General features: G+C 51.5%; 9 protein-coding genes across 9 annotated transcripts; 4 read left to right on the top strand and 5 right to left on the bottom strand.

Moving 5' to 3' along the window:
- Nucleotides 1-460: 460 nt before the first annotated feature.
- On the top strand, nucleotides 461-1,429 carry BDW70DRAFT_157102 (uncharacterized protein; the record flags this gene model as incomplete). Its single annotated transcript, XM_073740293.1, has 3 exons — nucleotides 461-560; nucleotides 714-763; nucleotides 818-1,429. The coding sequence occupies 3 exons, from the start codon at nucleotides 461-463 to the stop codon at nucleotides 1,427-1,429; spliced, it is 762 nt and encodes a 253-aa protein (XP_073599265.1).
- A 688-nt stretch (nucleotides 1,430-2,117) lies between these two features.
- On the top strand, nucleotides 2,118-4,635 carry BDW70DRAFT_130120 (putative G-patch domain protein). Its single transcript, XM_073735743.1, has 7 exons — nucleotides 2,118-2,254; nucleotides 2,325-2,638; nucleotides 2,745-2,820; nucleotides 2,868-3,067; nucleotides 3,115-3,175; nucleotides 3,223-3,563; nucleotides 3,609-4,635. The coding sequence occupies exons 1-7, from the start codon at nucleotides 2,125-2,127 to the stop codon at nucleotides 4,623-4,625; spliced, it is 2,139 nt and encodes a 712-aa protein (XP_073599264.1). The 5' UTR covers nucleotides 2,118-2,124; the 3' UTR covers nucleotides 4,626-4,635.
- Nucleotides 4,636-4,664: 29 nt separating this feature from the next.
- BDW70DRAFT_130119 (uncharacterized protein) lies at nucleotides 4,665-5,500 on the bottom strand. Its single transcript, XM_073735742.1, has one exon. It carries the CDS (start codon nucleotides 5,315-5,317, stop codon nucleotides 4,706-4,708), a length of 612 nt encoding a protein of 203 aa, XP_073599263.1. The 5' UTR covers nucleotides 5,318-5,500; the 3' UTR covers nucleotides 4,665-4,705.
- Nucleotides 5,501-5,657: 157 nt separating this feature from the next.
- On the bottom strand, nucleotides 5,658-7,434 carry BDW70DRAFT_130118 (Zn(II)2Cys6 transcription factor domain-containing protein). Its single transcript, XM_073735741.1, has 4 exons — nucleotides 7,328-7,434; nucleotides 6,681-7,265; nucleotides 6,490-6,630; nucleotides 5,658-6,441 (listed from the first exon to the last, which is right to left on the bottom strand). The coding sequence occupies exons 1-4, from the start codon at nucleotides 7,385-7,387 to the stop codon at nucleotides 5,707-5,709; spliced, it is 1,521 nt and encodes a 506-aa protein (XP_073599262.1). The 5' UTR covers nucleotides 7,388-7,434; the 3' UTR covers nucleotides 5,658-5,706.
- Nucleotides 7,435-7,592: 158 nt separating this feature from the next.
- On the bottom strand, nucleotides 7,593-10,363 carry BDW70DRAFT_110696 (uncharacterized protein). The gene is made up of 2 exons (XM_073734525.1): nucleotides 10,224-10,363; nucleotides 7,593-10,168 (listed from the first exon to the last, which is right to left on the bottom strand). Exons 1-2 carry the CDS (start codon nucleotides 10,267-10,269, stop codon nucleotides 7,767-7,769), a joined length of 2,448 nt encoding a protein of 815 aa, XP_073599261.1. The 5' UTR covers nucleotides 10,270-10,363; the 3' UTR covers nucleotides 7,593-7,766.
- A 597-nt stretch (nucleotides 10,364-10,960) lies between these two features.
- On the bottom strand, nucleotides 10,961-14,690 carry BDW70DRAFT_157098 (glycoside hydrolase family 55 protein; the record flags this gene model as incomplete). The annotated part of the gene is made up of 7 exons (XM_073740292.1): nucleotides 10,961-11,722; nucleotides 11,769-12,242; nucleotides 12,298-12,663; nucleotides 12,708-13,126; nucleotides 13,183-13,460; nucleotides 13,513-13,538; nucleotides 14,484-14,690. The coding sequence occupies 7 exons, from the start codon at nucleotides 14,688-14,690 to the stop codon at nucleotides 10,961-10,963; spliced, it is 2,532 nt and encodes an 843-aa protein (XP_073599260.1).
- A 1,968-nt stretch (nucleotides 14,691-16,658) lies between these two features.
- BDW70DRAFT_130104 (putative pH signal transduction protein PalI) lies at nucleotides 16,659-19,328 on the top strand. Its single transcript, XM_073735740.1, has 4 exons — nucleotides 16,659-17,326; nucleotides 17,375-18,620; nucleotides 18,679-18,887; nucleotides 18,943-19,328. The coding sequence occupies exons 1-4, from the start codon at nucleotides 17,137-17,139 to the stop codon at nucleotides 18,948-18,950; spliced, it is 1,653 nt and encodes a 550-aa protein (XP_073599259.1). The 5' UTR covers nucleotides 16,659-17,136; the 3' UTR covers nucleotides 18,951-19,328.
- Nucleotides 19,329-19,631: 303 nt separating this feature from the next.
- BDW70DRAFT_157096 (M50 family metallopeptidase) lies at nucleotides 19,632-20,634 on the bottom strand (the record flags this gene model as incomplete). The annotated part of the gene is made up of 4 exons (XM_073740291.1): nucleotides 19,632-19,844; nucleotides 19,909-19,953; nucleotides 20,027-20,389; nucleotides 20,446-20,634. The coding sequence occupies 4 exons, from the start codon at nucleotides 20,632-20,634 to the stop codon at nucleotides 19,632-19,634; spliced, it is 810 nt and encodes a 269-aa protein (XP_073599258.1).
- Nucleotides 20,635-25,002: 4,368 nt separating this feature from the next.
- Nucleotides 25,003-26,054, top strand: BDW70DRAFT_148005 (YoaK family protein; the record flags this gene model as incomplete). The annotated part of the gene is made up of 2 exons (XM_073738801.1): nucleotides 25,003-25,381; nucleotides 25,456-26,054. The coding sequence occupies 2 exons, from the start codon at nucleotides 25,003-25,005 to the stop codon at nucleotides 26,052-26,054; spliced, it is 978 nt and encodes a 325-aa protein (XP_073599257.1).
- Between the last annotated feature and the right edge of the window lie 511 nt (nucleotides 26,055-26,565).

The raw sequence follows: 26,565 nt of genomic DNA, 5'->3' as shown, positions 1-26,565 counted from the left end.
ACGCTGCTAAGCTTCTGGATCCAGTCACTGATCCCCTGAAACAAGAACTGTAAGATCTGTAAGAAAATGAGCTTTCAGAAGCCAAGTGTTAGTAACACTTTATGCATGCATTTGTTTTCTCTATTCAACTCTGGATACTACAATGCACACAAGGCTGGTGGCATCTATAATTCATTCCCCTCTTGCTCTCATGTGAATCATCAGAGACAAGTCTCATGTAAGTCAGTCATGACATTCAACTACCATTAATCCATCTACAAAAACCTATTCACCATAAAGCCCAGTATGTAGTTTGCTTCAGGATGGCTGCATAATAAGTGTCTATAAAGGTAACATTATCACTGTCTGTCACCATCTCTTTTTTTCTCTCACCCATCTTCTCTCCTTCATCTCATTATCCAACCCCCTTTTCCAACCTTCTACCAAATCAAAGCTGGTAACAATCCATTCAAAAAGCACCATGAAGTTTCAGATGCTTCTCTTCTTTGTGTCTCTGGCTCTGGCCCAGGTCACTTCCATTGCTTTGTCCATCGGTGGCTCTGATGCCGTTGACTCCACTGGTATTTCTTCCTCCCCTCATTTGTTCCCTATCCGCTTCCCGTCTCTTATTTTCTCTTACCTTGTACTCCTACTTCTCTTGCTTTGCTCCTCCTTCAGACTTCCTCTTGCTGCTCTCGCCAAGGTCTGGAACTGACACTCGCCTCTTCTCTTAGGCTTCCTCGAATCGAACACCGGAACCGGTTCTCTCATCAAGCGCAAAAACGTATTGAATTTCTGCAGCCGTACTAGCGATTGTGCTGACAATGAAGCCTGTCAGCTCTTCATGTGTGTTGATTCTGTCCGCAGCCAGGCCCAATCCGACACTGAGGATGAGGGGAACTGCAAGACCAACGAGGACTGCGGTGACGGCGTTGAATGTATGGGCGGTTTTTGTATCGATCATGATGTTACAGGTGAGGCTTCCTTAACGGGTGATGCCATGTGTCGGAAGGACAAAGACTGCGGTAGCGATGGCAGATGTCTCAACGGCCTCTGCCTTGCACCGTCCAAGTTACGTTTCGCTCGTCGGTCTCCTCAGCTCGTCTGCCACACCGATCGTGATTGTGCCAGCCCTTCAGGACCTGGTCGCTGCGCTCACGGAGGCATCTGTATTGCTCCTCCTATCAAGAAGGTCGAAGCCCGCTCCCCTCAAGTTCAGTGCCATACCGACCAAGACTGCGCTAGTCCCTATGGACCTGGACAGTGTATAGCTGGTGGCATCTGTATTGCGCCCACTCGCCAGCTTGAGACTCGATCGCCGCAAGTTCAATGCCATACCGACCAAGACTGTGCTAGTCCTGATGGACCCGGATACTGCATTGGCGGCGGAATTTGCGTCGCCGATCCTCCCTCGCGTTCCTTCGTTGAAGCTGCAGCTGCTGATGTCTGAAGTTGAGTCTTGCTCCTCCAAGAGTCGATGCCGCGACGACAGGGATTGTTCCATAGGGGCAAGACGACGGAATGCGCGAGCATGGGACTCTACATTAAGCTGGCTCGTGACCAGAATGACGACTTGGCATGACAATACCTTTTTTTTCTTTTCCTTTCTTCTCCTCTTAGAACCCGGATGTCTTTCAAAATTTACGATTGGAGCTCGGTACGAGCTGCTTGCAGTTCGACTGGTTTGGATGTGAATTCTGATAGGAAGATTTGAGATGTACTTAGCCATACTCCATCAGAAAGCTGAATTTCTGCTACCGATGCAACTGACAGATTTAATAGTCAGATCGTCACCGTTCGCTTGTGAACTAGTAGTCCATAAGTATGGAATTCCTGGATACAGAAAAATCCATTGGTGTGCATCAAAATTCCATCTTTTTGCACCTTTCTTGCGGCTTCATTAAGTTTAAGTTACATGTATAACGCGTCTAGAGCGTGGCGGTTTCCACCTAAGCTCCAGGTTATTGCATTTTCGAATGCTTGGTAGATTGGATGATTGTTAATAGACATGCGTTCTTGGATGGAGTCGTCGGAGGGCGGTGTGGAGAATTCTGCCGGTGCCTGTTTCGTTCGCGGCTTTCATCGATGACCGTCTTCCCTCTCTTCATTACTGTTGATCTTTTCTACTCTTGATGTTTGTTTACCATGTCTCATCTGCAACCTGAAGATACCAGGTATCCCCCTGGCCCCCCTCCTCGGTCGTTTCCTCGCAGGGACGACCGGGATGGCCGCATGTATGACGACAACTCTCCATCCCGTTCTCGTTCACCTGGCGGTACACTATCTCCCTGCGTACAATTTTCAGGATGCAACGGGAACTGAACTAAATTTCCTCCTGCTCATAGGTCCATCTCATACTCCCCCTCGAGGCCCCGCAGCCGACAGAAGACGCGACTACTCCCGAGGCCATTCCGGCTCTCGATCCCGATACCGAAGTCGAGACCGCGATGAGTTCCGACGGCGACCCTCAAGATCACCTCCGCGGCGGCCGCGGCACGGCTACCGCGATCGCGATCGCGAAGGTTATCGCTCGCGCAGCCGAAGCCGAAGTTACAGTCGCAGCCGGAGTCGAAGTCCGCGACGCGGTCGGTCACATTACGGACAAGAGAGCAGAGAGGTCATGATGGACGGTTTACCGGTGGACATGGTGGAAGAAGACGTTGGACAACTCCTTCCCTCCCTTACTGCCCAAACTCAGTATCCCAAAGTTGCGCTGCAAGCTTTCGTTATGGCATGAGGCTGAGATGTGTCGACGTGCTGAACAGATTTCGAGAGAATTGAAAGATTTCTATCATATTGATGGTCTGGAGGAAGTGCGCGTCATCCGAGACCGGCAAACCAGTAAGGTTGCTTTATATCATATGTTTTCCATTCGTTAATGTTTTCAGGAATATCTCGACAGCTGGGCTTTCTTCGATTCAGAAGTCTCAACCACTCTCGCGCCTTTGTGGAACAAAACTTTCCAACAATATATTTGTGCGGACCGAGTGCGCAGGACGACCGAGGAACCAAGGTCCGCATTGCATACAGTCGGGAGAAAGAGGATCGTGCCAAGGCTAGAGCTGAGGGAGATTGGACCTGCAAAATGGTTGGTACTGTGAACCCTTATGTGGCGTGCGAGGGCTAACAAGCCAGTGCTCTATTGTCAATTATTCCACCCGGCATAAGTGTTTCCGATGTCAAGCCCCACGTCCAGGTATGTGTCTATGATTCGGAAATGATTCTCTGGCTAAAGTAATGCAGATGCTGGACCAACCGGGCCTCCAGGTATAGCTCCGCCAAAAGTGAAGAACCATGGCGACAACGATGCGGCGCCCGAAAATCAGCCCTCTCAATTCCTGCTGTTCCGTGGGCTCGAAACTTCCGTGACCGAAGAGCTCCTGGCTAAGGGTGTGGCCAAGCTATACCGTCCGAATTCAGAGGGCAGCTCAGCAAATCAGAAGAAGGGAGCCAAGGTGGCATCGACTACTGGCGACTCTAACCTAGGCGCTCGTGAAGGCTCAATCCGGCGTGTTCTGCTGGTCCGAGATCGCAGGACTAACGAGAGCTGGCGATATGGATTTGCCGAGTTTGCTACAATCCAGGTACATGCTCTCCCAAATAAGTGAATGCCCAACTAACTGGATCAGGATGCTCAAGCGGCTATTTCGCGGCTTCATTCGTTTGAGAAATTCACCATCTCATCCCGCCCAGTAATGGTCAGCTACATTCACGCAGGCGTTTTTGTGCCGGTCATGAACCCGTCTGAAAGTACCGAGAATTTTACTTTCAGTCCTCTAAACAATCCAGCTGTGAAACTCATGTACTGGGATGAGGACGCATACGTTACGGAGCTCACAGTGTCAACCGAGCCTGCGCCACAAGGAAATGATAAACCAGCGGCCCAGCAAGAAGGCAAAGCTAAAGACGTGTCTGATAAGGCGAAGAAGCGAAAGGCCGATGCTGCATCCAGCGCCTCAGGGACAAAGAAGATGGCCATGCCGTCCCATCTTCAGTTCTGGAGCAACCGTCATGCGGAATTGCACGGCATCAAGAAAGACCCTGAGGGTAAGGGTTCTGCTGATCAGAATACATCTGATGAAGCAGCAGCTCCACCCCGCCAGTCGTACGCTGACTCGAACCGGAACTGCTGCTATCTTTGTATGCGTCAATTCAAAACCATGGCCGAGGTTAATCGCCATGAACGCCTGAGTCAGCTCCATCGAGGCAATCTGCAGAAAGACGAAGTCGTCGCCAAAGCTACGAACAAGCTCATCAAACACGGCATCATCCCCCAGCCGCCCGAATACAGAGACCGCGCGCGCGAGCGTCGCCAGGCATTCGGTCGTTCTAAGAACGCCACCGCCAAACCCGCTCCGCCGCCAGAGCGTGAACCGTCGCCGCCGGTTCAGACAACATCCAAGGGCGCTTCGCTTCTCAGCAAAATGGGCTGGTCAGCTGGCACTGGGCTGGGCGCTCAAGGTACAGGAATGACAGCGCCCATAACAACAGAAGTCTACGCGCAGGGCGTTGGGTTAGGGGCCCAAGGCGGGAAGCTCGGTGAAGCCAGCGAGGAAGCGGCCCGCAACACCCGCAACCGATACGACGAGTTTCTGGAAAAGACACGGCAAACAGCGCGGGAGCGGTACGAACAGCTGGGGAAGTGATAGGAGTGTATAATAGCCAGCCAAGAAAACAGCAACCCAATATCGTACAATATCTCCGTTCATTCTCCAGCAATAAAACCCTATGTAGAACCCTTCGGCTCACTCAAATCCTTCAACTTCCCATTCTCGATCCTCTTCCCCAAATACTTCATCACCCACTCCTCAACCTCCTTCTCCATCTCCTTGTCGGTCTGACTAAGCTCTCGGTCACCCGCGGCCATCCTTTTCTTCACATATGCCCGAATATCCTCAACAGAGTTGACGCCCATCGCCCACAGCACGCCCCCGCTCGCCATCATCGAAAAACTGAGCACATTGATTGTTGCCAAATGCAAGGCTTCAAATGCTTCCATTCCGCCATTTACTTCGGGCTTATGGTAGACTGAGGAGGTATAGTACGGTGGGATTGTGGCTTTGAAGCGTCGGACTAGCGCGCGGCGGGTCGTGAGGAGTGAAAGGGCGAAGAAGACTGCCCCGCCGAAGAAAAGCTTCTTGTTTGTGGACGGCGTCCAGAGTTTGGGAAGGTCGTCTGTGCTGGCTGTGGGTTTGGCGAGTGGTGCTTCCGTCGGGGTTGGTTCGGCAGGTGTAGGTGTTGAATGTTGAAGTGATGATTCTGATGGTTCTACCGAGGAGGAGGGGGAGGAGGTGGTGGTGGTAGGTGTTTGGTTCGAGCGAAACCACGAGAAGACCATTTTGCTCGCGTCAAAGGTGTCTTTCAGGTGTTCAGTTTGGCCTTTTGACTCAAAAATCCAAGCCGCCTGTCGGCGCTAGTGGGGGCGGAGGTTGGCTGGCGTTGACTGTCTGCGAAAATCGGAGTAGATGAGGCAATTGACGGCACCGACCGTATTGTCAATCGCACAGAATGAGTGAAGGAGATACGAGGTTAATCCAGGGCCAGGGACAGACTGCAAGACTGACAGGGTACTTTTGGATGCGGAGATTTAGGTCACGTGGCTACCTTGTCGGAGATAACGGTAGGCCCGAGGGTCAGCAAACAAACCATGGAAGTAGTCGGTGCCTCGTGTCATCCAGAAGTTCATGGTTAAATTAAAGATTAGAGTAGTCATTAAAGCATATTACATCAGCAGGTAAATCCAGAAGTATATATATCCTGCACCCGCCGCACCTGTCCCCTCGCCCACTCCACTAGGTCCTCCGGCAGGTTCTCCATAGAGCAAAGCGTATCCAGCGCCGGCCTAATGAACCACCCGCCTATTAGCGGCGCTTGTTGGTGTGAATACTTTGTGTCTGCCGCCGGATACTCAACCCGACTATCAGTGATCCGCATCGAGCCTGTCTGGCTCCCAAGGTAAAACGGCACGCTGGCGCAGATATCCGTCGCCAACGCACGGGTCGTTCGAAGAGTCGACTCGATCTCGTCCGTGCGGTTGGGCAGGAGGGATAAACAGCGGTATATGAGGTTTTGAACGGAGAGCCGGAATATGCGGTAGTTATTCCATGTCTCAGCGATCCAGACGTCCGTGTAGCAGTCGCAGCGGCCCTCGTAGGCTCCTGCGTCCCGGACGGATTGCGGGAAGAACGCGGCGGGCATAGGATACCAGTGTTTAGGGAGGGAGTAGGTCCAGTCAAGGAATTGGTCGTCGAATGTGCGGGCTTCGGAGAGGATTGCCTCAGTCTCCTCAATGTTTGCAGTGTCGGCACGAGTAAAGAATTCCATCCAGCGCTCCCGCAGTTTGACGAATGGGGTTGCGATCATCATCAGCCGTGAAGAAGCCAGCTCTGGGATACCCTCTGAGAGCGGCCAGTTCTTGGGTGTTTGAAGCAGTGGACATCTTTCATCAACGGCGGAGTGTACCTTGACCAGTTAGATCAGATGCAGAAGCGGAAGTATTCCAAGCCTTACAATCTCTCCCTGTATCGCATTGGTCAATGTATCTGACAAGGGCAATTTCCGGCGTTCAGGGCTACAGCAATTAATCAGAGCAACTGCGCCACGCAAATGATGCTTCGGTGAGGGCTTGTTCTCTTTGATCGAAATGAATTCCTGCCACCATTAGTTTAGGTGCTTATATGGCGCAAGGGCCCCGTACTCACCTCATAGAGATAAAGCAGCATCAGCGTCATGAGGATATTGTCATAATCACGTTCAATATCGCCTTGTAGCGCACGTCGCGTGCGAGCAAGTGCCATTCCAAAACACTGTTGCGCACGCCAAACCAAATTCTCCTGGCGTGTCCAGGCAGCCACGCAGAAGAAGGCTACAGCTAGCGCGCTCATGCGCAAATGTGAATCAAAGGGAGCGGCTGCGTATAGTTGGGGGAGATACTCCATTGAACCGGGCCGGATCAATGGATCACGGGGCGTGTAAATGTACGAGTTGAAGAAAAATGCAGTGACAGTATCTTCCATGGGGAGATACAGGCCACCAGGGACCTGCGGAAAAGTGGTAGGTCCTGGTGTTACGGGTAAGCAGGGAAGTGGACGTAATCCACAAGATGTCGACTTGTCTGTCTTTGCGTCTATGTCATTGTCTGTTGTAGAGCGCTGGGCCACCAGAGTTGTGTTCTTGCGATTGAATGCTTTCTGGGGCCGCAGCACGATGTCCAGAGGGTGCGGATAACCAGGGCATTCTCTACCCGAGCGCACGCAGGCATTACATTGAGGGCGTGCTTCATCGCACTGATAGGCATCATGATTAGTCTTGATCTCTGGGAAGGTGGAGGCAGAGGTGGATTAGGTACTTTGATGCGTCTGGTGCGGCATGTCTGGCAGCCGGTGCTTGGTCGTCCGGGGTAGACCATATTAGTACCATTGAATTTGACTATAATATATTATTGACGGAGCCAGCCCATCATCGGAGCCCATGTCAACTAGAAGACGGGTCTTTGAGTCTCTGAAAAAGAATGGCTGATTCGTTTGGAGGCGCAGCACTGAGTCACGTGTAACACGTGCGGAAAGAACGTGATTGGGCCAGCCCTAAGAACCAAGAAGCAGCCTAAGGATAATACGGTATTGAGAGGAAACGAAGTATTGCAATTTATAATAACGCCATGCTATGCAGATTCTTGACATGGTTTGGGTCAATTATCAGTCAGAAATACACCATAAACGCAAATCTTTATCACATATCTCATTATCATTAGGCGCGTGACATACTCATGATCACTTCATAAAGGTACGTTACTTCATCGAATTCGTCGTAATAAGCATATCGGCCCGACCCGGTCGACTGTACCGATCAATGCCGAGGTGCTCTCTGCCATCACGGCCCACGTAAATACCAAAGCCGTATGTGGGATAATCCTTGTTCCCTGGCGGGGCGATAACTAACCGGGTGACAAGGTCGGTCTTGCTGCGTGGCTCCCGCAAGAGCTTGTCCGAAAGCAGAGGGCTCTGGTATAGGAAACTGATTTGATCAGCTAGGGTGCTGATGCTGTGAGGCAGATAGCGACGGCGTCCGGGCCAGACAGCCAGAAAAGAAACCATATAAATGGCACAAAACGCCACGATGGCGTAAAAAGCAGACATTAGCGGCGTGATTTTAATCGTGTTCTCTGGGTAAGTAAGGGCAATAAAGACGCCGCCAGCCAAAATCGGAATGGCGCCAGAGAGGACGCTCAAAAGAGATATCCAGGCGACTTTGTAATGTTTGTTGATGATTGCCGTGATGGTGACATGCAGAGGTGGAAGGGAAGAATATGCCAGCAATAAGCTCTCCTCCGCAGTGGCACCCTCGGGAGAAGACAGCATGACATAAGGCTGCAGCGAACGGAAGTGGACATCGATATGTTGCCAAGCAAGGAACAAAAGATTCCCGATCAGCGCTGGAATGAAACTGTACAGGAAATTAGAGGATGAAAAGGCGGTTGACGACGGCCTAGTCGACAGATGTGGAGGGAAGCCTTCTTCAACCCCGCCGTCCACGAAACTGACAACGACAAATGCAACGAATAGCGCACAGATTATCACTGTCCACGCAATAACAGCTGGCTTCCTTAAAAACCATGGCGCCCATCGGTAGCGAACAGTCGATGAATAAAGTTCTTCGTACCCATCTTTTCCAGTCATGCTTTGTCTCTCGGCATCAAACGAGACTTTTGACAAATGTTCTCGGCGGTTCCTCGGCGGAGTATGCAGGGATGGGTTACCAACTGTTCCGCCAGTTTCTCCCATACCGTAGAAGATCTCCCTGTGTCGTCCCTGAGAGAGCTGCCAATAGCCCAGTCGAAGTATTCTCGACTTCAACAATTCGCCGACGTTGGTAGCAGTCTCCGTATATTCAAAATCAGGCAGCACATTCGACCGCTGGACGATGGTAATCAAGTCTGCGAGACAAACAGGATCCCACATCAATCCCGACCAGGTGCGAAGGAACCGTAGCAGTAGCGTTATAAGCCCTATTGCGAGCAGACTGTAAACCGCTATCAATGTCCAACCAACAGGCCTTACTGCAGCCCAGCGCCAACTTCCTTCACCATCTATAACAAACCATTTTACCTGGAAGAAGCAGCTCAGTAGTGGCACCGCGATGAAGTTTGAAAGCCATATTGTGAGCAAGGAAAACCCCACTAACGCCTCGCCATGCATGAAATGCGAAAAGTCCGGCAGCAAGAAACCCTTCGACACGATCGGCAGACCCTGTAAGACACTTTTATACGGCCGCTCGGACGCCATAATCACAAAAGGCATTACGCGATATACGGCGGCTTGGATAACGAATGTCGAAATCGAGATAATGATCCCCAGAATTTGCGGGAGAAATTGCACAACAAAGTACCGCGCACCACTCCGTCCATCGTACCCCCAGACGCCGTCGTGGTCTTCGGACCAAATATTGCTGAACGCAATCCCAGCGATCATCAGCAGAACGCAGAAGATGGCTAAGCTAAGCGCCCACGGCCGAAGCACAACGGGCACAAAGTCCAGCGCTGGATAGATAAGGTTCCCCTCTGGTGGCTCAACGGCAACAAAAGCCTCCGGGTCTACTGAAGCCTGCGGGTCCCTCTGCGGTGATTGCTGCTGCGGTGCAGGCGTCACGGCGCGAACAAAATGGCCCAGGCTGCCATCCCAGACCAAACGCTCGGGAGGGATCGATTCATGCCCGCTTTCTTCAGACCCTCTCGGATCATCATCCTCTCCTTCCCGGGTGAGCTGGTTGATAGCAAACCGAATGTACGGCGAATCGTCCATCCCCGGCGTCGGCTCTCGCCCCGCATAGCTGTCCCTTACGGGCTCACTGCTAGCCCCATCCATAGATAAGCCGAGATGAGCGTTTCTACCCTTGGATGACTGGGTTGTGCTGTCGATCTGCGTCACGAAAGTTTCTCGCTGTTCCGCTTGTCGTATCGGACTGTGTTCTGCCCGCGGAACAGCTGCGGGCGGGGCTAGGAGCGTTCGAGACACGGCCGGGGATGAAGTGCGCGATACGGGATGGGAGTTCGGTGTTGCATATCGCACCACTGTAGTTCGGCTGCCGCCGCTCGCTGAACGGCTGGTGGGTGTGCGGCTGGAGAAGGAGTAGTAATCGTCCGAAGCCGCAGCGGATTGTTGCGATTCGGTGCGAATCAGCTGTGGTCGGCTTGCTACAAATTGTCAGGCTGGTATTCTTGAAGCAGGCGAACAGAAAGGGACACTTACAGCTGACTGTTCTCAAGCTCACATTCCCAGCTGCCGGCGCAAGCATGGCGGCGGCGCTGGCCGAGGAATTATGCGGGGAGCTCACTTGCAGCCGTCTAGATACATTCCCTGGTGCGAATTGCGGTCCTAGAGAAAAGAACCAGAAAGAATCAAGCTCAGTTTGACGGTTATATTGGAGAATTGTAGGATAGGAGGATAAACTGTCATTGCTGGGCTCGAAAGGGAGACGGTTGGCTTATGGGTGCGTTTGCCAGCCTCCTCCGAGCCCAGCCACCCACGAGTGAGCCCGACATCGAAATGAGGCGATTGAACTGGAAATCGCGGGACACAATATCACAGCCGGTGATTGGAGATGATTCTGAGACGTAATAACGTGATTGGTCGGGTTGAGCTCAAGTGTTGGAGTTGTCTCTTTAGTGTTGAGTTGGCAAAGGTGGCCAAGGCAGGGAGACCTACCTTTCGGCCCAAGCAACGTCATTACGGCTCCTTGATGCGATTTACTAGTGTCCATAATCTAACATTGCCTTTTTGGTTCCGCGAGAAATATCGTAAGCTAGTAAGATACATCTGAGTTTAGTATGCGCTGCTGCCCTTCCCATCCACGTCGATGGCCGCCGCAGAACAGTGAGTCGTAGCTCCTGGGTGGCCTGCTTCAACCCCTTGAAGTTCTGACAGTAGTATGACAGCAGGAGAAAATTTGATCATACAACATCCACCGCTTGTTGGGACTCGCAACGTCAAACGGAGTACAGATAAGCGGCAATGACTCCTCCCCAGCCACCGGCATTTTCATCCTCCGTCGCAATCGCCTGGGTTCCACTGAGCACCATGTTGATTGTACTCTTGGTATTTGTCCCATAGAGATAAACCGCCGATGAGTCCGTGATCTGAATAGCATTCTTCTGACACTTCCCGCTGGGCGCGTTGCAGTTACTATTATTGTTAAAAAACACCCAGTTGCACCCACCGTAAAGGAACAAGTTTGAAGAAGCATGGATCCGCTCAAACAGCCCCATCCGACACAGAGCGTCGTCTGCAGCACATTGCGCGAATTTCGGGTCGCTTGGAATCATGTTATCTTGCCATGGCGCAGGAGCTAGCATGTTACCCGGGCCTTGCCAGTATGCCGATTCGCTCTGCTGCATTGTGGAAAACACGTTGCGCGCATACTCAAAGTTGTACTGGTACAGCGTATGATGCTCAAATCCCGTTCCGACAAGCCAGGTAGCAGCTGTCGCTTCCACGAGGGCGCCTCGCCCCGTGGAGATGGTCTGTCCGTTGCTGCCGTCAAGGTCGTGATCTGCCGTCCATCCCCACATATTCTCAATGTAAGCAGAGGACGTGCTTGTGAGATGAAGAGCAGCCCAAGCTGCTTTGCATTTGTCTGGACTACCCGCACACTGGCTTTCGACTTTGCTTCCAACGGCGCCGCCGATTCGAATATGGCTATTCCAGAAACCGACATCGCCGGGTTTCGAGCCAGCAATGTTTACTTCGACCTGAATCTGGTTAGCGATGGAACCTATAGAGTCCTAGAAGACTGACAATTTTACACCCGGGAAGGATGTCTCCGACCGTGAACAACATATCGCTGACCTGAGCGACGCCAACATCCCCAGGATACCCGAATTTGACCATAGGACGAACCGACACTGGATCCTGGAATTTCGCACCAACACCGCTGATGACTGAAGCGTAAGGATCACCAACAATGCGTATTCCGGTCGGGACAAAGATGGTATCAGTTACCATGTATGTCCCAGCGGGAAAGTAGATCACGCTGCAATCGGCATTTTCAGCCAAGATCTCGTTGATATTTTGGGTGTCATCGGTTGCTCCATCTCCATAGACCGGCCTACCCGGCACAGACTTGATATTCAGGACCTGATCCTTGGAGAATTCCTGAAATGTTGGGGGTGACTTGGTAAAGTACTTTGTTCCGTTTAGAAGCGCCGAAGATCGTTGTGTAGTCACCATCTGCCCGTTGACTCGCTGCATGTTTGGGCTTCCCGCCGCATACTATTAGCACAGTCAGTCGGCCACTATCCACGATGCTATAGTGAAGATGTCTCACCATGTCTCCGCGGACCCAAGTGTTTGGGACGCTCCCGCTCAAAACAGCCTGCCCACCCAGGTTCACTGTAGTTCCTGTATTCTGGACGTTCTCCAAGACGATTGCGTTTCCCGCGCCGTTGGGATTGCTGGATATTACAAAGCTTTCCAGCCCCTCGCCGCTAGAGTCGATCACAGTAAGAGAACCAGATGTGCCGGTGGCGTCAATGCCCATCTTGCCATTGCTGAACTGACAGCCTAGGAGAACAACGTCTGTTCCTCCTGCAACAATACCTGTAGTGGTCCCGGCAAACACGGTATTTTTGATCACCCACTGCTGTCCACTGAGCTTCATCCCAATGTTCCCGCCGTTGAACCATAAGTCGTTCTGCTGGTCAGCTTTGTTCCTCATGCAATAAGCGGTCTGCATACCAAAATGATATTGCTATTATAGTCGTATTGGGTGGTCAGGCCGACATGCTGGGAAGCGACTGGCATATTGAACCCAACATTTGCCAGTTGAGTCGCTTGGCTGACGGTCCAATCAAGCAGATTCATAGGCAAGGTTGAATCGAGGCCCGTTGAGTCCAGCACAATGTTCTTGATGCCTATGTAAAAGTTGATCGTTCCGCCAAAATTCGGATCCTTTGCATATATGATATGGTCGCCGGAAAAGCCGGGTGTTGCTTTTAGAATGGGAGGATTGGTTGGGTCTCCAACCAGGACAGTCCCAATGTAGAGTTGCAGAGCGGCTCCTAGTAAATAGGTACCCCCCGGTAAGTAAATAATGGCGGGTTGACCAGTCGACCCCATTGCTTTGGCATCTCGCGCGGGTCCTCCAGAGGGGCCATCTAAAGAAAGTGTCTGTCAGCTTCTCCTGGTCAACATAGGGCTCGTATGTTCACACCTCTGATGGCTTTCTGGATCGCTGACGATGCGTCTGATTGCCCAGTATTGTCGGCACCGTAGTCAGTGACCACATTTCGAAATACTTTGTAGTTGTCTTTGTATCCCGGAACGAGAAATGACGACTGCCCGTTGTGCTCAATTTCCTCGTACCAAAATTTAGAAGACCCTGAGGAAGCTGCGCAGTTCGCGGCCGGTTTGTTCGCCCCGTGGGTGACGTCGATCAGATCATGCCATGGTTGTGCGGCGTAGTTTTGGATAGTAAAAGGAATCCCTCTGCTAATGTTCGTTATCACACCATGACGTGGTCTAGCAGACTCGACGGGTATACTAACGATGGACGAGGAGGGCTATACTCTGGCGTTAGGTTAGAAACCAACCCTGGAACGAAGTTAATCCTCGCTTTCTGAGCGGTAGCCCAGGCGCAAAGGCAGAACAGCGAGAATAATCTCCAGAGAAATGCAGTATGTAATGCCATACTTGCAGCACTGCAGCAGACCCCTATATCAGAGCTTTCATATGAGACAACAACAGCAACCAGGCTGGGAAACTGTTGTCCGGGGCCTTAATAACCGGTAAAATATTGGTGCAAGAGAGGCGGAGGGAATCAGAGACGCCTGCTATGTGCCCTTGATTATTTATATGGTCTGGCCAAGTCTACAAGATTCCTGCATACCTTGACTGGGGCCGGCATGAGATCCAGGTCGATATCACCCTCGCGACAACCCATGCTGGGAATCCAGCTTCTGGTCTCCGTATCTACCATCGATGTCGGTGTAGACAGAAAGGAGCGTCTATGACGATGTCATTTCGGTCAGACATATCTTGTTTCTAGCAATCGCTGTTCAAATTCTGGGCAGACCAAAAGTCCACGTTACCCCTAGGTCGCTCTAGAAGGCGAGACGTACAACTGAGACGAGGATTTCCTGCACCTCACGGCTGAAGACATCAACCCCATGCTGAAACTGGGCAAATATTGTCCAGCAAAGAAAATGGTAGTGGCACAAAAGGTTGGGATGACTTCCATTATGGGTTTAAAGAAGAGGAGGTGGTAGGTCGTAAGAATGAGGTGCTCGCCCAGCATTCCGAAGATATATTGAAGATATATTAAAAACATGTACCACATTCTCTTCCGGATTCCATACCCAAGTCCAGAACTCTTTCCGGAGATTATCCCCTTCCCATATCTTCGTCAGTCTATCATTTCAGGTTCGTTGATCTTTGGCTTCACCGGCTGACATAGCCACCCCACGCGGTTTTACCCTTAATCGAGACGTCAAAACCACATACCCAGGTACATACACAACTAAGGGAGTCAAACCTGCGAATATTGCCAGCACCCCCGATGCCAAAACCAACATAGCGCTCCTGAGTGTTGGCAACCCGTGAAGGAGTTCCTTTTTCCGGTCGATAGTCGACATCTCGGTTTTCAGCGAGTAGATGGTCACGCTGGTCGTCGCTCACGCTGACTTTGGATTTCATCCAAGGCGTTCTCCAGAAGGCATACATTTGATCTTTGTTGAGAATGTCTCGTTTTGATTCTGCTTGACTAACGAGTTGTTGCGATAGGTTTATATGCTGCCGATTTGCCTCGTCGGGCTGAAAAGCGATGGGCACCCAGGGTCTTCATATGAAAGAAGAAAGTGCTTAAGGAAAGCGCAAGAAAAGCAAAGAGAAGTCCGGAACTGGGAGTTCCCCATGGGAACACTCTCTTACGCAACCCCATTTCTAACGGGGTCGATGCGCCAGCGTCAGCGCATAATGGGGCTTGGTACGGAATCCCAGGACCCTTATCCAGACGGTGCAGCACACCAGCAGATTTTTGTGGGCAGCAGTATTCGAGGTGTTTGATACGGGTAAACATCAATACGCTACGCGTCCTCATGCTACTATCCCCCGTAATTTCCAAAAGCGAAGCTTCCGCTGGAGGAGAGAGCCAACAAATTTCCCTGCGAGCGAAGACAAGCTCAGAGCAAGTCTACATGCTCAATGATCGACAAAGACAGAGCGATCATCGCGTGGGATAGATGGCTTGGCAGGCTAGCAGACCAGTGGGTCGCCAGGGGAAAAGGCGTCTGATGTAAGAATGGAGCGGTTACGGATACAACCCGTCGTATAGCTGTCAACTTATGTCTCGACTGCAGGCCTAGAGAGGATAGGTTCGAGGTTCTACATACTGCAGTTAGTGTTTCGAAAAACAAACCTGGTTATATGTCAGGCTGTTTCCAGACTTTGAAGTAGAAGCCTGGCTGATCTAGCAAACACTAGTCGGGTATAATACTCCATAGTGTGGCGTCTTCAATAGTCCACCTCGATCATCAGCAGAAAAATCACCACCAGAACTTGGAGCGCCTGCGAGCCTACTATTGGAATTGGCCGAACCTACCAATTGCAAATAGCGACCGCGAGTGTTTGCTGTCTCACCAGAAACCCGCCAGTGCTCCGTAGACGATGAAACTCGAATTTAGGCTCACCTAGACCATCCTGGCAGAGCAAACCGCCGCATGAGAGCACAAAGAGGATCAGCTAGGCCTCGGTCAAGGCACGGTCTTTATTTCTGAACCCCGAAACCCACACAATGTTTGCTGACTCCATGAGATGAGCTAAACTTCTTGCAACTTAAACCCCAGGGTCCACAAGCTGTCAATCGCAGGCCGGTGCGGCGGTGCCAGGTGGAGCTGCGGAGCCTCTGGCAACGCGGGTGAGGGCCTAGAGCGTAGAGTCGTGAAACTGGATTGCGTCGTTGCAGTGTCGACTCCACGTCCCACTATCTTAAAACAACTCTTGTCGAAGAGTCGGGAAAAGGAGCTAAACCAAGGGTATCATCGCGTATCACGACGGAGTCCATCCAATTGATTTGTTTCAGTCTCTCAAGATTGATTGCGGGAAGGCTGGCCGGTTCCCGTCGTGGAGAAAAGCGTCGCGTCATTAATTTCCACAACACCGGTTTGAGACCCGATCATAATTATCGTATAGCTGATCTTACTCGGGTATGGTCTTGGGTCAAGCGTCTTTGCGGCAAAAGCAGCCACCTCTTAGCGCGCTGGCCGACACGATATCCAAGGGAGCATTCACTGTGTCACAGCTTGTAAATCAGCTGACTGAGTCTGGATGCAGCAAGGCTCTACCTTTCGTGATGTTTTTCTTTTTCAGCGAGCTGGTACGCACAGCAACAGTCTCGGCAAGCAGTGGTGGAACTCGACCTGGTAAACTCGTGCTCTCCTCCTTAGCGGACAGCGAATCATGGTGAAGTCTGTGAGTAGTGGATGCGTTAAAAAGGTATCGCTTGTTCTAATCTGGGCTCAGCCACCACAGGAGGAAGCGATTCCTACTCGAGGAAGAATTCTAGTGTCTTTATGTAGACGCAAGTCACAGTCTACTAAACATTTTGAAGATGTTCATAATGTCAAGTGAATTTCAACTGTAGATCACACAATAGCAGAAGAAAGGAAGTGGGCAGGCATATCATGGAAATTGAGACAGTCGATGACTAAGACCCGCTTCTTAACTAACTATTCAGTCTTTCCTCCAACTCGCCGACGCCATCCTTAAACAATCAATCAAGCCGCCGTCATGCTTATACCTTATTCCACCATTTACCATCGTCGCTAGCCAGTTACTACTACCTTAGTACAACTATTCTCTCCATTCATTACAGGCTCTTTTTTCTCTTTGCTTATCTTCTCTTGTCTGGACAAGAGCTCTTCGCTTCTGCCTTATTGCCGCTACTCCGTACTGGCGCCGTCCCTCCTGGCTCTCCTTCGCCCTCTTACCTCCTTTCACCCACAGTTTCTTCCAGGAGAAGCGCTGCTGCAATCAATGCCACGCTCAATGCTATACTTTTAGAGTTTATTATTCCGCTTGGGCGAGCTGCTGTCTGGGGGCAGTACCTGACGTTCGTTTCCCTACACTCTGTTCGACGGTCGAGCAGCCTCGCGGTTGTCTCGTGGTCGCAATGTTGCTCAAACCGGCAACCCCATTGACCATCCTTCTCCTAATCGCCTTTGTCCTCCTTCTTCTCTCCGTGATATCGACTCCTATTGTCAAGAGTATTCCGTTGGCGACTTTTGACAATGTCGAGTACGGGGTCTTCGGTTATTGCAAAGCTGGCACTTGCACCGCGATCCACATCGGCTATACCACAGGTTTGTTGCGTTTACCCCTCAGGTCTGAGGTCGCTAATCTTAGCGCAGAGGAAATCGAAAACACCGGAAGTACGGACAGCGACTTTAACCTCCCATCCGACGCGCGGAGATCACTTTCTTCCATCCTTATCGTCCACCCGATCGCTGCTTTTCTCACTTTGATCTGCCTTTGTCTCGCTGCTGCGGCTCATTTGCACGCTCCGTCGCATTCGCCTCGCTACTTACTGGCCTTGTTGATTTTGCTCCTTCCGACTCTTCTCGTCTCGTTGCTTGCTTTCCTGGTCGATATACTGCTCTTTGTGCCGCATTTGTCATGGGGTGGCTGGATAGTTCTCGCCGCGACTATTATCCTGGTCACTTGCGGTGTCGTCACTTGTGCCATGCGCCGGACTCTGGTCAGTCGCAAGGCTCGCAAGAGGCGCATCGCAGAAAATGCCGAAATGAGTGGGCAGAACTACTATAATCGCCAGAACGCTGCTGCGGCTGCATTGAACGAGAGCAAGCCAATCGCGCCTGAAGCCAAAGAGACCTTCGTCGCTGCAACTCAAAGCTCAGAATCCGGGCCTACGTTCGCCACCTTTCGCACAAACACGCGTTCAAGTGACGACGATCGTACACCTCTAAATAACCACAGCGACCCGAGCGCCCAGGACGCTGGATATCAGTCGCGAATTCCCGGAGATCCAGTTCCTTATAACGCTCCTCGGGATGATTTTGGGAACCCGTTACCACCGGGAGCCTACAACTCCGCACCTAGAATGCGTACGCCTGGACCTCCTGGACCACCACCTCCAGACTCCAGAGTGCGTGACCAATATTCGGACCCCCGAAGAGGGCCTCCTACAGGATTTGCTACACGTGGCCGTGGCGGGTATCCACATCGCGGAGGAATTGGTCGTGGCGGACCTTACGGAGGCCCGTACGGGCCCAATTCTCGTGCTCCTCCCCCCGGGCGGGGTGGTTATATGGGCCCAATGCGCGGCGGACCTGCAGGACCGATGGCACGTGGAGGATACCGGCCGCAACCGACAGCGGGTGGATATGGTTCCAACGCACGCGCAATGGGTGAAGATGAGTACGGATATCGTGGACTTTCACCACGCCAGCGTACTCCCGGGCCAATGGCGGTGCCAGCAGCTCCGGGCCCAGCTGGCCAAGCTATTGAAATGATGCCGCAGCCGCGACATGAGGCGGATGCTCAGGATGGAATCCCTGAGCAGCAACAACTCCACGCCATTTCCATTGATAATCAGCACGAGCCTGTTAGCCCCACGAGCCTTTATAGCCGCACACAGTATGGCTGCTCAACTTCTCTGTTTCTCAGGAAATAGCTAACTAATCGCTTCACCCAGGTCATATGTGCCCCCCCGTAGGAATTGGGGACCGCAAGCATACCAGTCGAGCGAGCCAAACTTGCCATATCAACCTAATCAACCACGGCATGTCCGTTCCCAGTCAGGTAGTATGTATTACGAAGATGAGGACCCGGTGTACACGAGTCGGAACGAGTCGGCAGTTGGTAACTCAGGAGTACCTTCTGTCTTGACGCCAGGCAATTCTGGTGAGCAAAAATTGAAGGAAAATGGGGTGGAACGTCCGGGCTCACCTGCTGCTAGCGAAGTAAGCCATTTCACGTCAATATCGGAGCGGCCAATCAACCCCAGGTGGCGTCCGCCCCCTATGCCGGCACAAGCTGTTCAACAGAAGCGCGACGTCCTACTCGAGAATAACCCCGACTTTGACCTTCGGGCCGCCATCGGAGGAGGCGGACGTATGCCACCGTTAACGGGCAAGAATTCTACGAGATACCCAATTCCCTAAATATTTTCCTTCATTGTTAATGATTGGTATCGGCGTCTGGTGTTTTGTATGCACAGGTTTGTTTCATCCATCTCAACTTGCTCACCTCCAGCGCAAGGATATTGATGGAATCTAGCAAGTGCTTGGTGCGCCCTGGTGGACTGTACAAACATGAGTCTGATACATAATTAGATAGTGAAACGGGTAGATTCAATTCAAGCCCTCTTAAAGCCATCTCTTTCTCTTTTTGCGGCCTTACATTACTTATTTCCCCGCTAACTGTTTGCCGCCAAAACTGTAGGCAATGATGCTCTAAGCTTAATTTCACTCGCTAACTCTTGAGTTGTGGTATCTTAAAGCCAGAAATAATCAAAAAAGGACCTGATGTACCGCCAGTCACCTAGCGCCTGGAATTTGAAACCTATTACACGCCGAAACTCCCACTTGTCGTCAATCATGAATGCTTCGCATAACCACAAAAAGATATATCAACCAGCTAAAGCGCCTAGAACTTCGTCGGCAAGAAACTTTTCGAATCATCCTCCTGTTGGCTAAACGACTGCGGAAACGCAGCTATTGCTGCAACAATCGCAATAGCGATAAAAATGAGAGAGACCAGGGACCAAAGAAGACCCCAGCAGCGTGAGGATCCGCCATAGCGCTGCGCAAAGACACTTGCGTCAGAGGAATTCACTTTGCGGAGGATGAGGTCGTCGCACTGCAACAACCTCCCGTTAGCGGAGCTAGGTAGAGGTAGGATCCGGGGTGAAGGAAAGACTCACAATATCCCAAACGCTATACAGCGCGGACATGACGCCAATGAATAACTACAAATCGATCATCCGTCAGCACCCACGAGTGTAACCTCTCACGATACCGCAAAGAAGGGGGGAAACATACAACAACCCACTTCAGTGCCTCCCCATGCGCAATAAACCAGCACGCAACCAACAACCCCACCGCCAACAAGACTGTCACGATCGTCAAGAGGTCCCTCCTCGCCCACCAAAGTGTGAGCAAAAAGCATACACCCAGCACAATACTCGCCACTTTGCTGGCAATGATATTGAAACCCGCGAAGATCAGCAGTGCCCCAATTATTGAGGAGCCCAGATACCCCGCTGGCAGCGTGATTGCGGCCATCCCGCCCTGCATGTGCGTGACGCCGCCTTCGTGGGGGTCCAGTGAGATGGATTTCACGCGACCGCCGGTGCAGCAGGCAGTTATGGCGTGGCCGAATTCGTGGAAGGCGATTACTAGCATCTTGTTTTGTTAGTTTGCTAGTATGGTAGACAGGACGGAGAGGGTTAAAGGCGCACTTTGAACGGCCACAGTGAGTACCGCAGATACGGCACATTCCAGAGTATAGCTATCACCACGACATAGGCAGCCATCACGCCGAGAGTGACGGCTTGGGTGTGGTTGACTGTGAGATCGCGCTTGTAGAGATGAGAATGGGACTCTGCGGCGACGCCGCGGTCAGTAAGGAGGGCATAGTACGGTGCCATCGCTATGATATCGTTTGGCCTAGCTTTTCCCGTTGAAGGCTTCCAACTCAAATGATGTTATAAAGACGTTCAAAAGAGTTTTTGGACAGCTTTATTTCTAGATAAATTGGCGCCTAGTCTACGCGTCTGCTGATGATTCTTTGCTTAAAAAGGTTTAGCGTGTGGCTGGGATATGTGTCTGGCGGGCTATTTTTGGGATAGCGGGTGTGGCTGGGGCGGGTCGAATTTCAAATCCAATCATATGGTGGGTCGATCTATACAGGGCTGACGCTAATGTGCCTTTATTCGGTTCAAGATTTTCACGTAGTCATTCGAAGTCGCGCTCAACCGTCTTTTGAGCATCACAGATAACGTTCTGGTCTCCTCATGTCCTTCTAAATGCTGTTCTGCAACCGGAATTACTGCCTAAGGTTATCGAATATTCAGGGATAGGCTGTTTGGAGCTTTTTCGCAGCAACGGCCCGCACTCTCAGAGGATGAAGCCACTTATCCACGGGTGATTTGACGCGAACCCTTCTCGAAATAATCTCCACGAGCAATGGTACTTGGAAATTCGTGTGATGCTCGAGGTCGAGCCTCCGCGCGCCTAATGCTGTCTCAGCGCAAGTGCTCGAGTTGGCTTATTCCTCGGTGGGAGAGGTCTTATGATGCTGGTCATTCCGAGGTTGATCTGTATCTCAGCTTTGAAAATTGAAAAGGCTGTGTTAATACTGGCGGAGCATGAGCGCCTGAGCTAGCATACCTTAAGACACACAAATGCTGCATAGGCGTTGCGCGACTCGCTATGAAAACCAGGAGTTTCCTAACGCGTGAATACGCATATGCTGAAGCTCGAGTAAGGGCATCCCGCTGCTTTCACATATGAACGGACCTCCATGATAAACTTGCAGGAAGCAGCTGGTGAGTTAATCGCGGCTACGTTGTGCCGCAACTTAAGGGCTAGAATGTCGGCAAGATTAGGGCAAAGTGTTCGGAGAACTTTGTAGCTCGCAGGTATTCCCCGGCCGGAAGGTGATCACTGCTACGATAATCAAATTATTGCTTGTTAGCAGACGATGTTCGTTTAAGAGATTACCGCAAATGTCGTATTGACTCAAGCTAGCTTCGTAGTGATGGATTGACGCAACAGAACAAGGTATCTGCTTGTCTTCATGAAAAGTTGACACGATTTGCATGTTTGGAAACGGTTAAGATTACCTCGCCTTAGTCAGTTATAATAGTACAGCCAGGCAGCAACCCCTCAAGTCCACGGTCGGTCTTGCAGCTCCATCGTGTAGAAGACCCTGTTACGCGGCACGGAAGGACGATAAACATGCGGCAAGGACGAAATCCTACTGCAAGCCCTGCTCAAGTCAATCCAGTCAATGCAGAGATAATCTAGTTCAAAATGCGGGGATAAGGACCGGTGCTGGATTACGTCGACCATTTCATACCCCCACGCTCTTTAGGCTTGCAGGGTGAATGTTGCCTAGGCAGGAGATCTTGTGTTGGAGACGGATATTTCCCGTCTGGGGCATTGCACAGCCCTCGCCATCCCTCGTCGAGCCTTGACCGGCAAATCGTATCCACCTACTGCACCACTGGGGGAGAGTTTGGATTATCCGAGTTGCTTGAGATGGTAGTACCCGATCGCGATTGTATGGAGTAGGCAGCTCTTAGCTCTCGCTATTGTCATGTGTAAAAGCCATCGTTGCTCAGGGTTTGCGTATAGCTGGAAAGCCACTTCACTTCGAAACATCATGGAAGGTTTGCGTAACTCCAAGAGCTCGTTCTATAGTATGCATGACAGGGAAAAGTGCCGGGGTGCGGAGTATATTGTGCTCAAATTAGGAAATACTGCCGCATCCTGACAATCCATTGGTCGGGCCACTTTCCCTATGCTTGTAAAAGTCGTTAGCGATTACTCCGCAATATTATGTCAATACAATGCCTTATCAAGTGGACGAACTATGCTTGAAGTTAGGGTCCCTAGCCAGACGCCACCCCGCGCCGGTACGGACTGTGAATAGATTCCAACTCCGCCGCCCCGCTGCCGAGACAGACAGGTTTCAGAGTGGATCAAAGACCCAAAAAGGTATATGCGTCGCACCTCATAGATAAGCCCAGGAGATGACGCACTGACATGAAACTGCAAGAGCTAAGAGCGAAACGCTGAAGTATGACCTCTGCGCCACGGTCGTTGTATTACTGGACACAATAGCTCGGCGAGTAGAACTATCTCCTGAAAGATCGGGAATAATCGGCGCGAGGGTGAGATGCAGTTAGAACGCACCAACAAGCATGGAGGAAACCGTGGTGCCTCCTGAAGGATGATAAGTTTGCCGGGTCTGTTCAAAGATCGACGCAGCCGTGGACTTGGATCCCGCCTAAAATGGTGACGGAAGAAGCTCGCCAAGCTGATTCACGGCCAATGGAAGAGAAAGCTGCGTCGTCTTCTACATACTCATGCCGCAAATCAGCCACCAAGCATGGCTCGGTCATTCTCCATCGTACCCGGAACATGATGACTGATGACCGAGTCAGACGTATGCGCCTGTGATGGCGACCTGAGACGTGATAATTCCGCAAGGCGCATGTTATACCGGAAAAAATATCCTTGGCGCAGGCCGATACTCGCTGAGAGCCAAAACCTTCGCTTGGGCGTCGACATCTCAAAGCCGGACTCTTTTCTCTTTCTGTTTACGGAAAAGCTGTGCTCTTATACCTTGGTTCAGTACTGTAGAGGCTCAGTAGGTAAGTTAGCTCATAGGATTTAAAGTAACGAGATAAAGGAATTGCCGATGACCTTGTGGGCAACCGACCCCTGATCCTTGGATTCCGCCTCGCTGGAATTTGTTTTCGTCTCGTCTCCTAGAGACCGCCAAGCGGCGCTCACCTTCATACCCAACCAGCACGGGTCAGCTCGTCAGCGCAGACGCGGTCAACCAACTGCGTCAGGCATTGGGCACATGGCAACTGGGGCTGTGTCTGACGGAATTCGACAAGAGTCTAGGCAGGGAACCACGGGTTAGGAATCCCAGATCCGACATCTAGCCAAGCACTCGGGAAGCCACTCGTCTTGTCGCTGGCTTAAATTGAGGTTCACGCTGGGTCAAGCGACTAGTGGAGACGCCGGTCCTTAGAGCTGGCGATCCTCTTGGCAGCTTATAGATTAGAGACCAAAGGGGCGGTGCAAAGTCCTAAACTACGAAGAATAGGCCTGACAGTAGCCCCGACAAAAGGAATAAACTGGGAGAAAGAGACGATCGAAGAAGTTGAGAGCGGAGATAAGAAAGAAGGTGTGGTGGTGGTGGCCAAAGGCGGGCTGATGGTTTCACCGGGACGCCTCTGCGTGATCTTTCAACCTTGCTTTCGGTCTCTCTCCGCCTCGCTCCCACAGCAGCCCAGCTTCAACCCCAGGCACTCCGCTTCTCCTCTTCTCCAGATCCCTCTGTCACGGTATCTCCCGTCGGCTATCGTCACCACGAGATCCCATCATTCTTCGCCAAGCGCTCCACCAAGATGTTACAGCTTCGACCGTCCCGTTTTCGGACAGAGAATGAAGCTGCCTACAACATCAGGACTTCTCCCGACGTCTCTCCCTTGGCGGACCCCACTGATCGGCCATAAGATAACGAGCGATTTGCATGGCAAATGACTGTTTGTCTGAATCGACACTCAGGATCTTATTGGGCACGGATCTGACTTATCTCAGTGTCACTGCCACCTCTCTCGACAGTTCCTTGAACTGAAAATGGGCCAGGCCATGACGGAATGCGCCAAGAAACCGGCCAAGCACGCCCCTTTGATACGGAATCGAGATGCACCGGAGCCGGGGAGCCTCGAAAGGGGTCAGCCGGTAAACAGGTAAAGGCTATCCAGTCGGTCGTTACCGTTCCGCCACCTGCTTGGATGCATGTTATGCGATTCCTTACCCATACGGCCACCTTTGAAACACAGCGGTGTAACATCAAACACGCGGGTCTGGACGGTCATGCTCGGTTATACTCCGGATACCTGATAGATCAACGAGCATGCACCTTGTTTTTTCGTCTGAGTCGGAGTTGGGCTGATGAGTTTAGGGCTTTTCTCTTGGCGTCCTCGCTATTGATTCTCATGCGGTATCCCAGTCAGAGCGGACCCATTTTGAAGGAGGGATTGTCCCGGACGTCAGCCAGATAGGGACAACATGATCATATATTGAGTGCCACCTGCGCCCAGCAGGCTAGAACCTGCCCGAATCTGTCAATATCTCTCAGAATAGCTTGCTCAGATCCACAAGCCCTGTGGCTGCTTGACTGAAGAATCTTATCTATACTTCTCCGTGCCATATCAATAAGCCTTACAGTCGAACGCCGGGCCTTCTCCCTTCCTTTCGTTGCCGTTATTATGCAGCACACCCCTAGGGCCATGACAGAGATAGAGACCGCCCCGCTAGGGAGCGCTCCAGCGGCACCGAATACAAGCAACAACCGGCTTACATACTGGGATGATACTGCGACGGGGCCACCAGGGCAGCAAGATGATTCCAAATACCCGGGCGGGTTATGGTCTGTAGGGGGCAGTACTACTGTTTCTCTTGCTGGCAATACAGCTACACTCTCCGATGAGGAGCCTGTATCATGGCAATCCAGCTTCTCCAGGCACATGAAATGCAACGTCGATACCCACCACACCGACATCTTCCTCGTTATGTGTGGCTTCGTCAGTGGTCTTGTCGACGGTCTGTCCTTCAACGCATGGGGAAGTTTCTCCAGTATGCAAACAGGTAAGCGAGCAACCCTATTGTTGGAACCATGTAAGTATGTCCTCTGACAGATTCAGGAAACACGGTCTTCATAGCTCTAGGCGTCTCCGGCCAACCCGCATACCCCGCTTATCTCTGGGCCAAATCCTTGATTGCCCTTGCAGTCTTCCTCATAGGAAACGTCATATTCATCCGTGTAGGCCGCGCCTTGGGTGCCTGTCGTCGATACTCGTTGGTACTCTCTTTTGGTGTGCAAACAATATGCATCCTGGTAGCCGCGCTCTTGGTGCAACTGGGAGTTGTAGACCCAAGGCCCGAAGATCCTCGAGCTCCAATTCAATGGATGCAAGTGCTACCTATCTCGCTGCTAGCCTTCCAGGCTGCTGGGCAGATCACCGCATCCCGAATCCTAAAGTTTGATGAGCTCCCCACTGTCGTACTTACTACCCTCCTTTGCGACTTACTCGTCGACCCAGAGCTAAGCGCTCCGTTGAGGGCGAACGGCAAACGCAACCGGCGAATTGGTGGATTCGTCGCGCTCTTCCTCGGCGCCATGACAGCCGGGGGTCTATCCAAGGTGACCGAGATGGCGGCGAGTCTCTGGTTTGCCATGTGCATTAAGCTCATCATCACGGCCAGTTGGTTTGTGTGGAAGGGGGAACGCAGCAAGAAAGAGGGCGATTGCTCTGTATGAGGCCTACCTTGCCTTGCTTTCCTGCTATTACTTCTTTCACTGCACATGTTTATTTATATCTTCCTTATCTATGCTTAAGCTCTTGTCATGTGACCCATATGGTCCTTGTTTATCTTACGACTTCACGATGAGCGATAGTTACCAGTTCGAATACGAGCCATTCGTTATGACCGCTAGCACTTATTATTTCAATCATCACTGTGCGTTAACCTCATCGTCTCGTATTATTCCTGAATGCGGACATTAAAAGAGAAGTGCTAGAGCAACTCCAATCCAGCGAAAGCCGTTCGAACCTGAGCCCTTACCTGCCACATCCCGAAAACTGTACGCAAATCATCACTATCTTCCTTCACCAACTCAGTACTAGTAGTATATCGTCTCTCCTCCCATATTTTGCCTCACGTATTCGAACACAAGCTGGGCGGGTCTAGCCCAAGCAAAACAAGCAATCCAGCCCTAACCGAACGACGCCCGCAACGAAGCAAAGCAGCGCAATACCTGGCTGACGCTT

Source organism: Aspergillus foveolatus, assembly GCF_047715535.1.
Source record: "Aspergillus foveolatus strain CBS 279.81 unplaced genomic scaffold BDW70scaffold_7, whole genome shotgun sequence".
NCBI classification, from domain to species: Eukaryota; Fungi; Ascomycota; class Eurotiomycetes; order Eurotiales; family Aspergillaceae; genus Aspergillus; species Aspergillus foveolatus.
This window is presented reverse-complemented; position numbering and strand designations above follow the sequence as displayed.

What these genes read in the sequence shown, in the direction of transcription:
- BDW70DRAFT_130120 (XM_073735743.1), top strand. Translation starts at nt 2,125, where the DNA reads ATGTCTCATCTGCAACCTGAAGATACCAGGTATCCCCCTGGCCCCCCT. An exon ending in TGGACATGGTGGAAGAAGAC is followed by an intron (nt 2,639 to 2,744) that starts GTTGGACAACTC and finishes CGTGCTGAACAG; the next exon opens with ATTTCGAGAGAATTGAAAGA. An exon ending in ATGTCAAGCCCCACGTCCAG is followed by an intron (nt 3,176 to 3,222) that starts GTATGTGTCTAT and finishes AAAGTAATGCAG; the next exon opens with ATGCTGGACCAACCGGGCCT.
- BDW70DRAFT_130119 (XM_073735742.1), bottom strand. Translation starts at nt 5,317, where the DNA reads ATGGTCTTCTCGTGGTTTCGCTCGAACCAAACACCTACCACCACCACC.
- BDW70DRAFT_130118 (XM_073735741.1), bottom strand. Translation starts at nt 7,387, where the DNA reads ATGGTCTACCCCGGACGACCAAGCACCGGCTGCCAGACATGCCGCACC. An exon ending in GCCGCACCAGACGCATCAAA is followed by an intron (nt 7,266 to 7,327) that starts GTACCTAATCCA and finishes GATGCCTATCAG; the next exon opens with TGCGATGAAGCACGCCCTCA. An exon ending in ATGCGATACAGGGAGAGATT is followed by an intron (nt 6,442 to 6,489) that starts GTAAGGCTTGGA and finishes TAACTGGTCAAG; the next exon opens with GTACACTCCGCCGTTGATGA.
- BDW70DRAFT_110696 (XM_073734525.1), bottom strand. Translation starts at nt 10,269, where the DNA reads ATGCTTGCGCCGGCAGCTGGGAATGTGAGCTTGAGAACAGTCAGCT. An exon ending in GAGCTTGAGAACAGTCAGCT is followed by an intron (nt 10,169 to 10,223) that starts GTAAGTGTCCCT and finishes GACAATTTGTAG; the next exon opens with CAAGCCGACCACAGCTGATT.
- BDW70DRAFT_130104 (XM_073735740.1), top strand. Translation starts at nt 17,137, where the DNA reads ATGTTGCTCAAACCGGCAACCCCATTGACCATCCTTCTCCTAATCGCC. An exon ending in CCACATCGGCTATACCACAG is followed by an intron (nt 17,327 to 17,374) that starts GTTTGTTGCGTT and finishes ATCTTAGCGCAG; the next exon opens with AGGAAATCGAAAACACCGGA. An exon ending in AGCCTTTATAGCCGCACACA is followed by an intron (nt 18,621 to 18,678) that starts GTATGGCTGCTC and finishes CGCTTCACCCAG; the next exon opens with GTCATATGTGCCCCCCCGTA.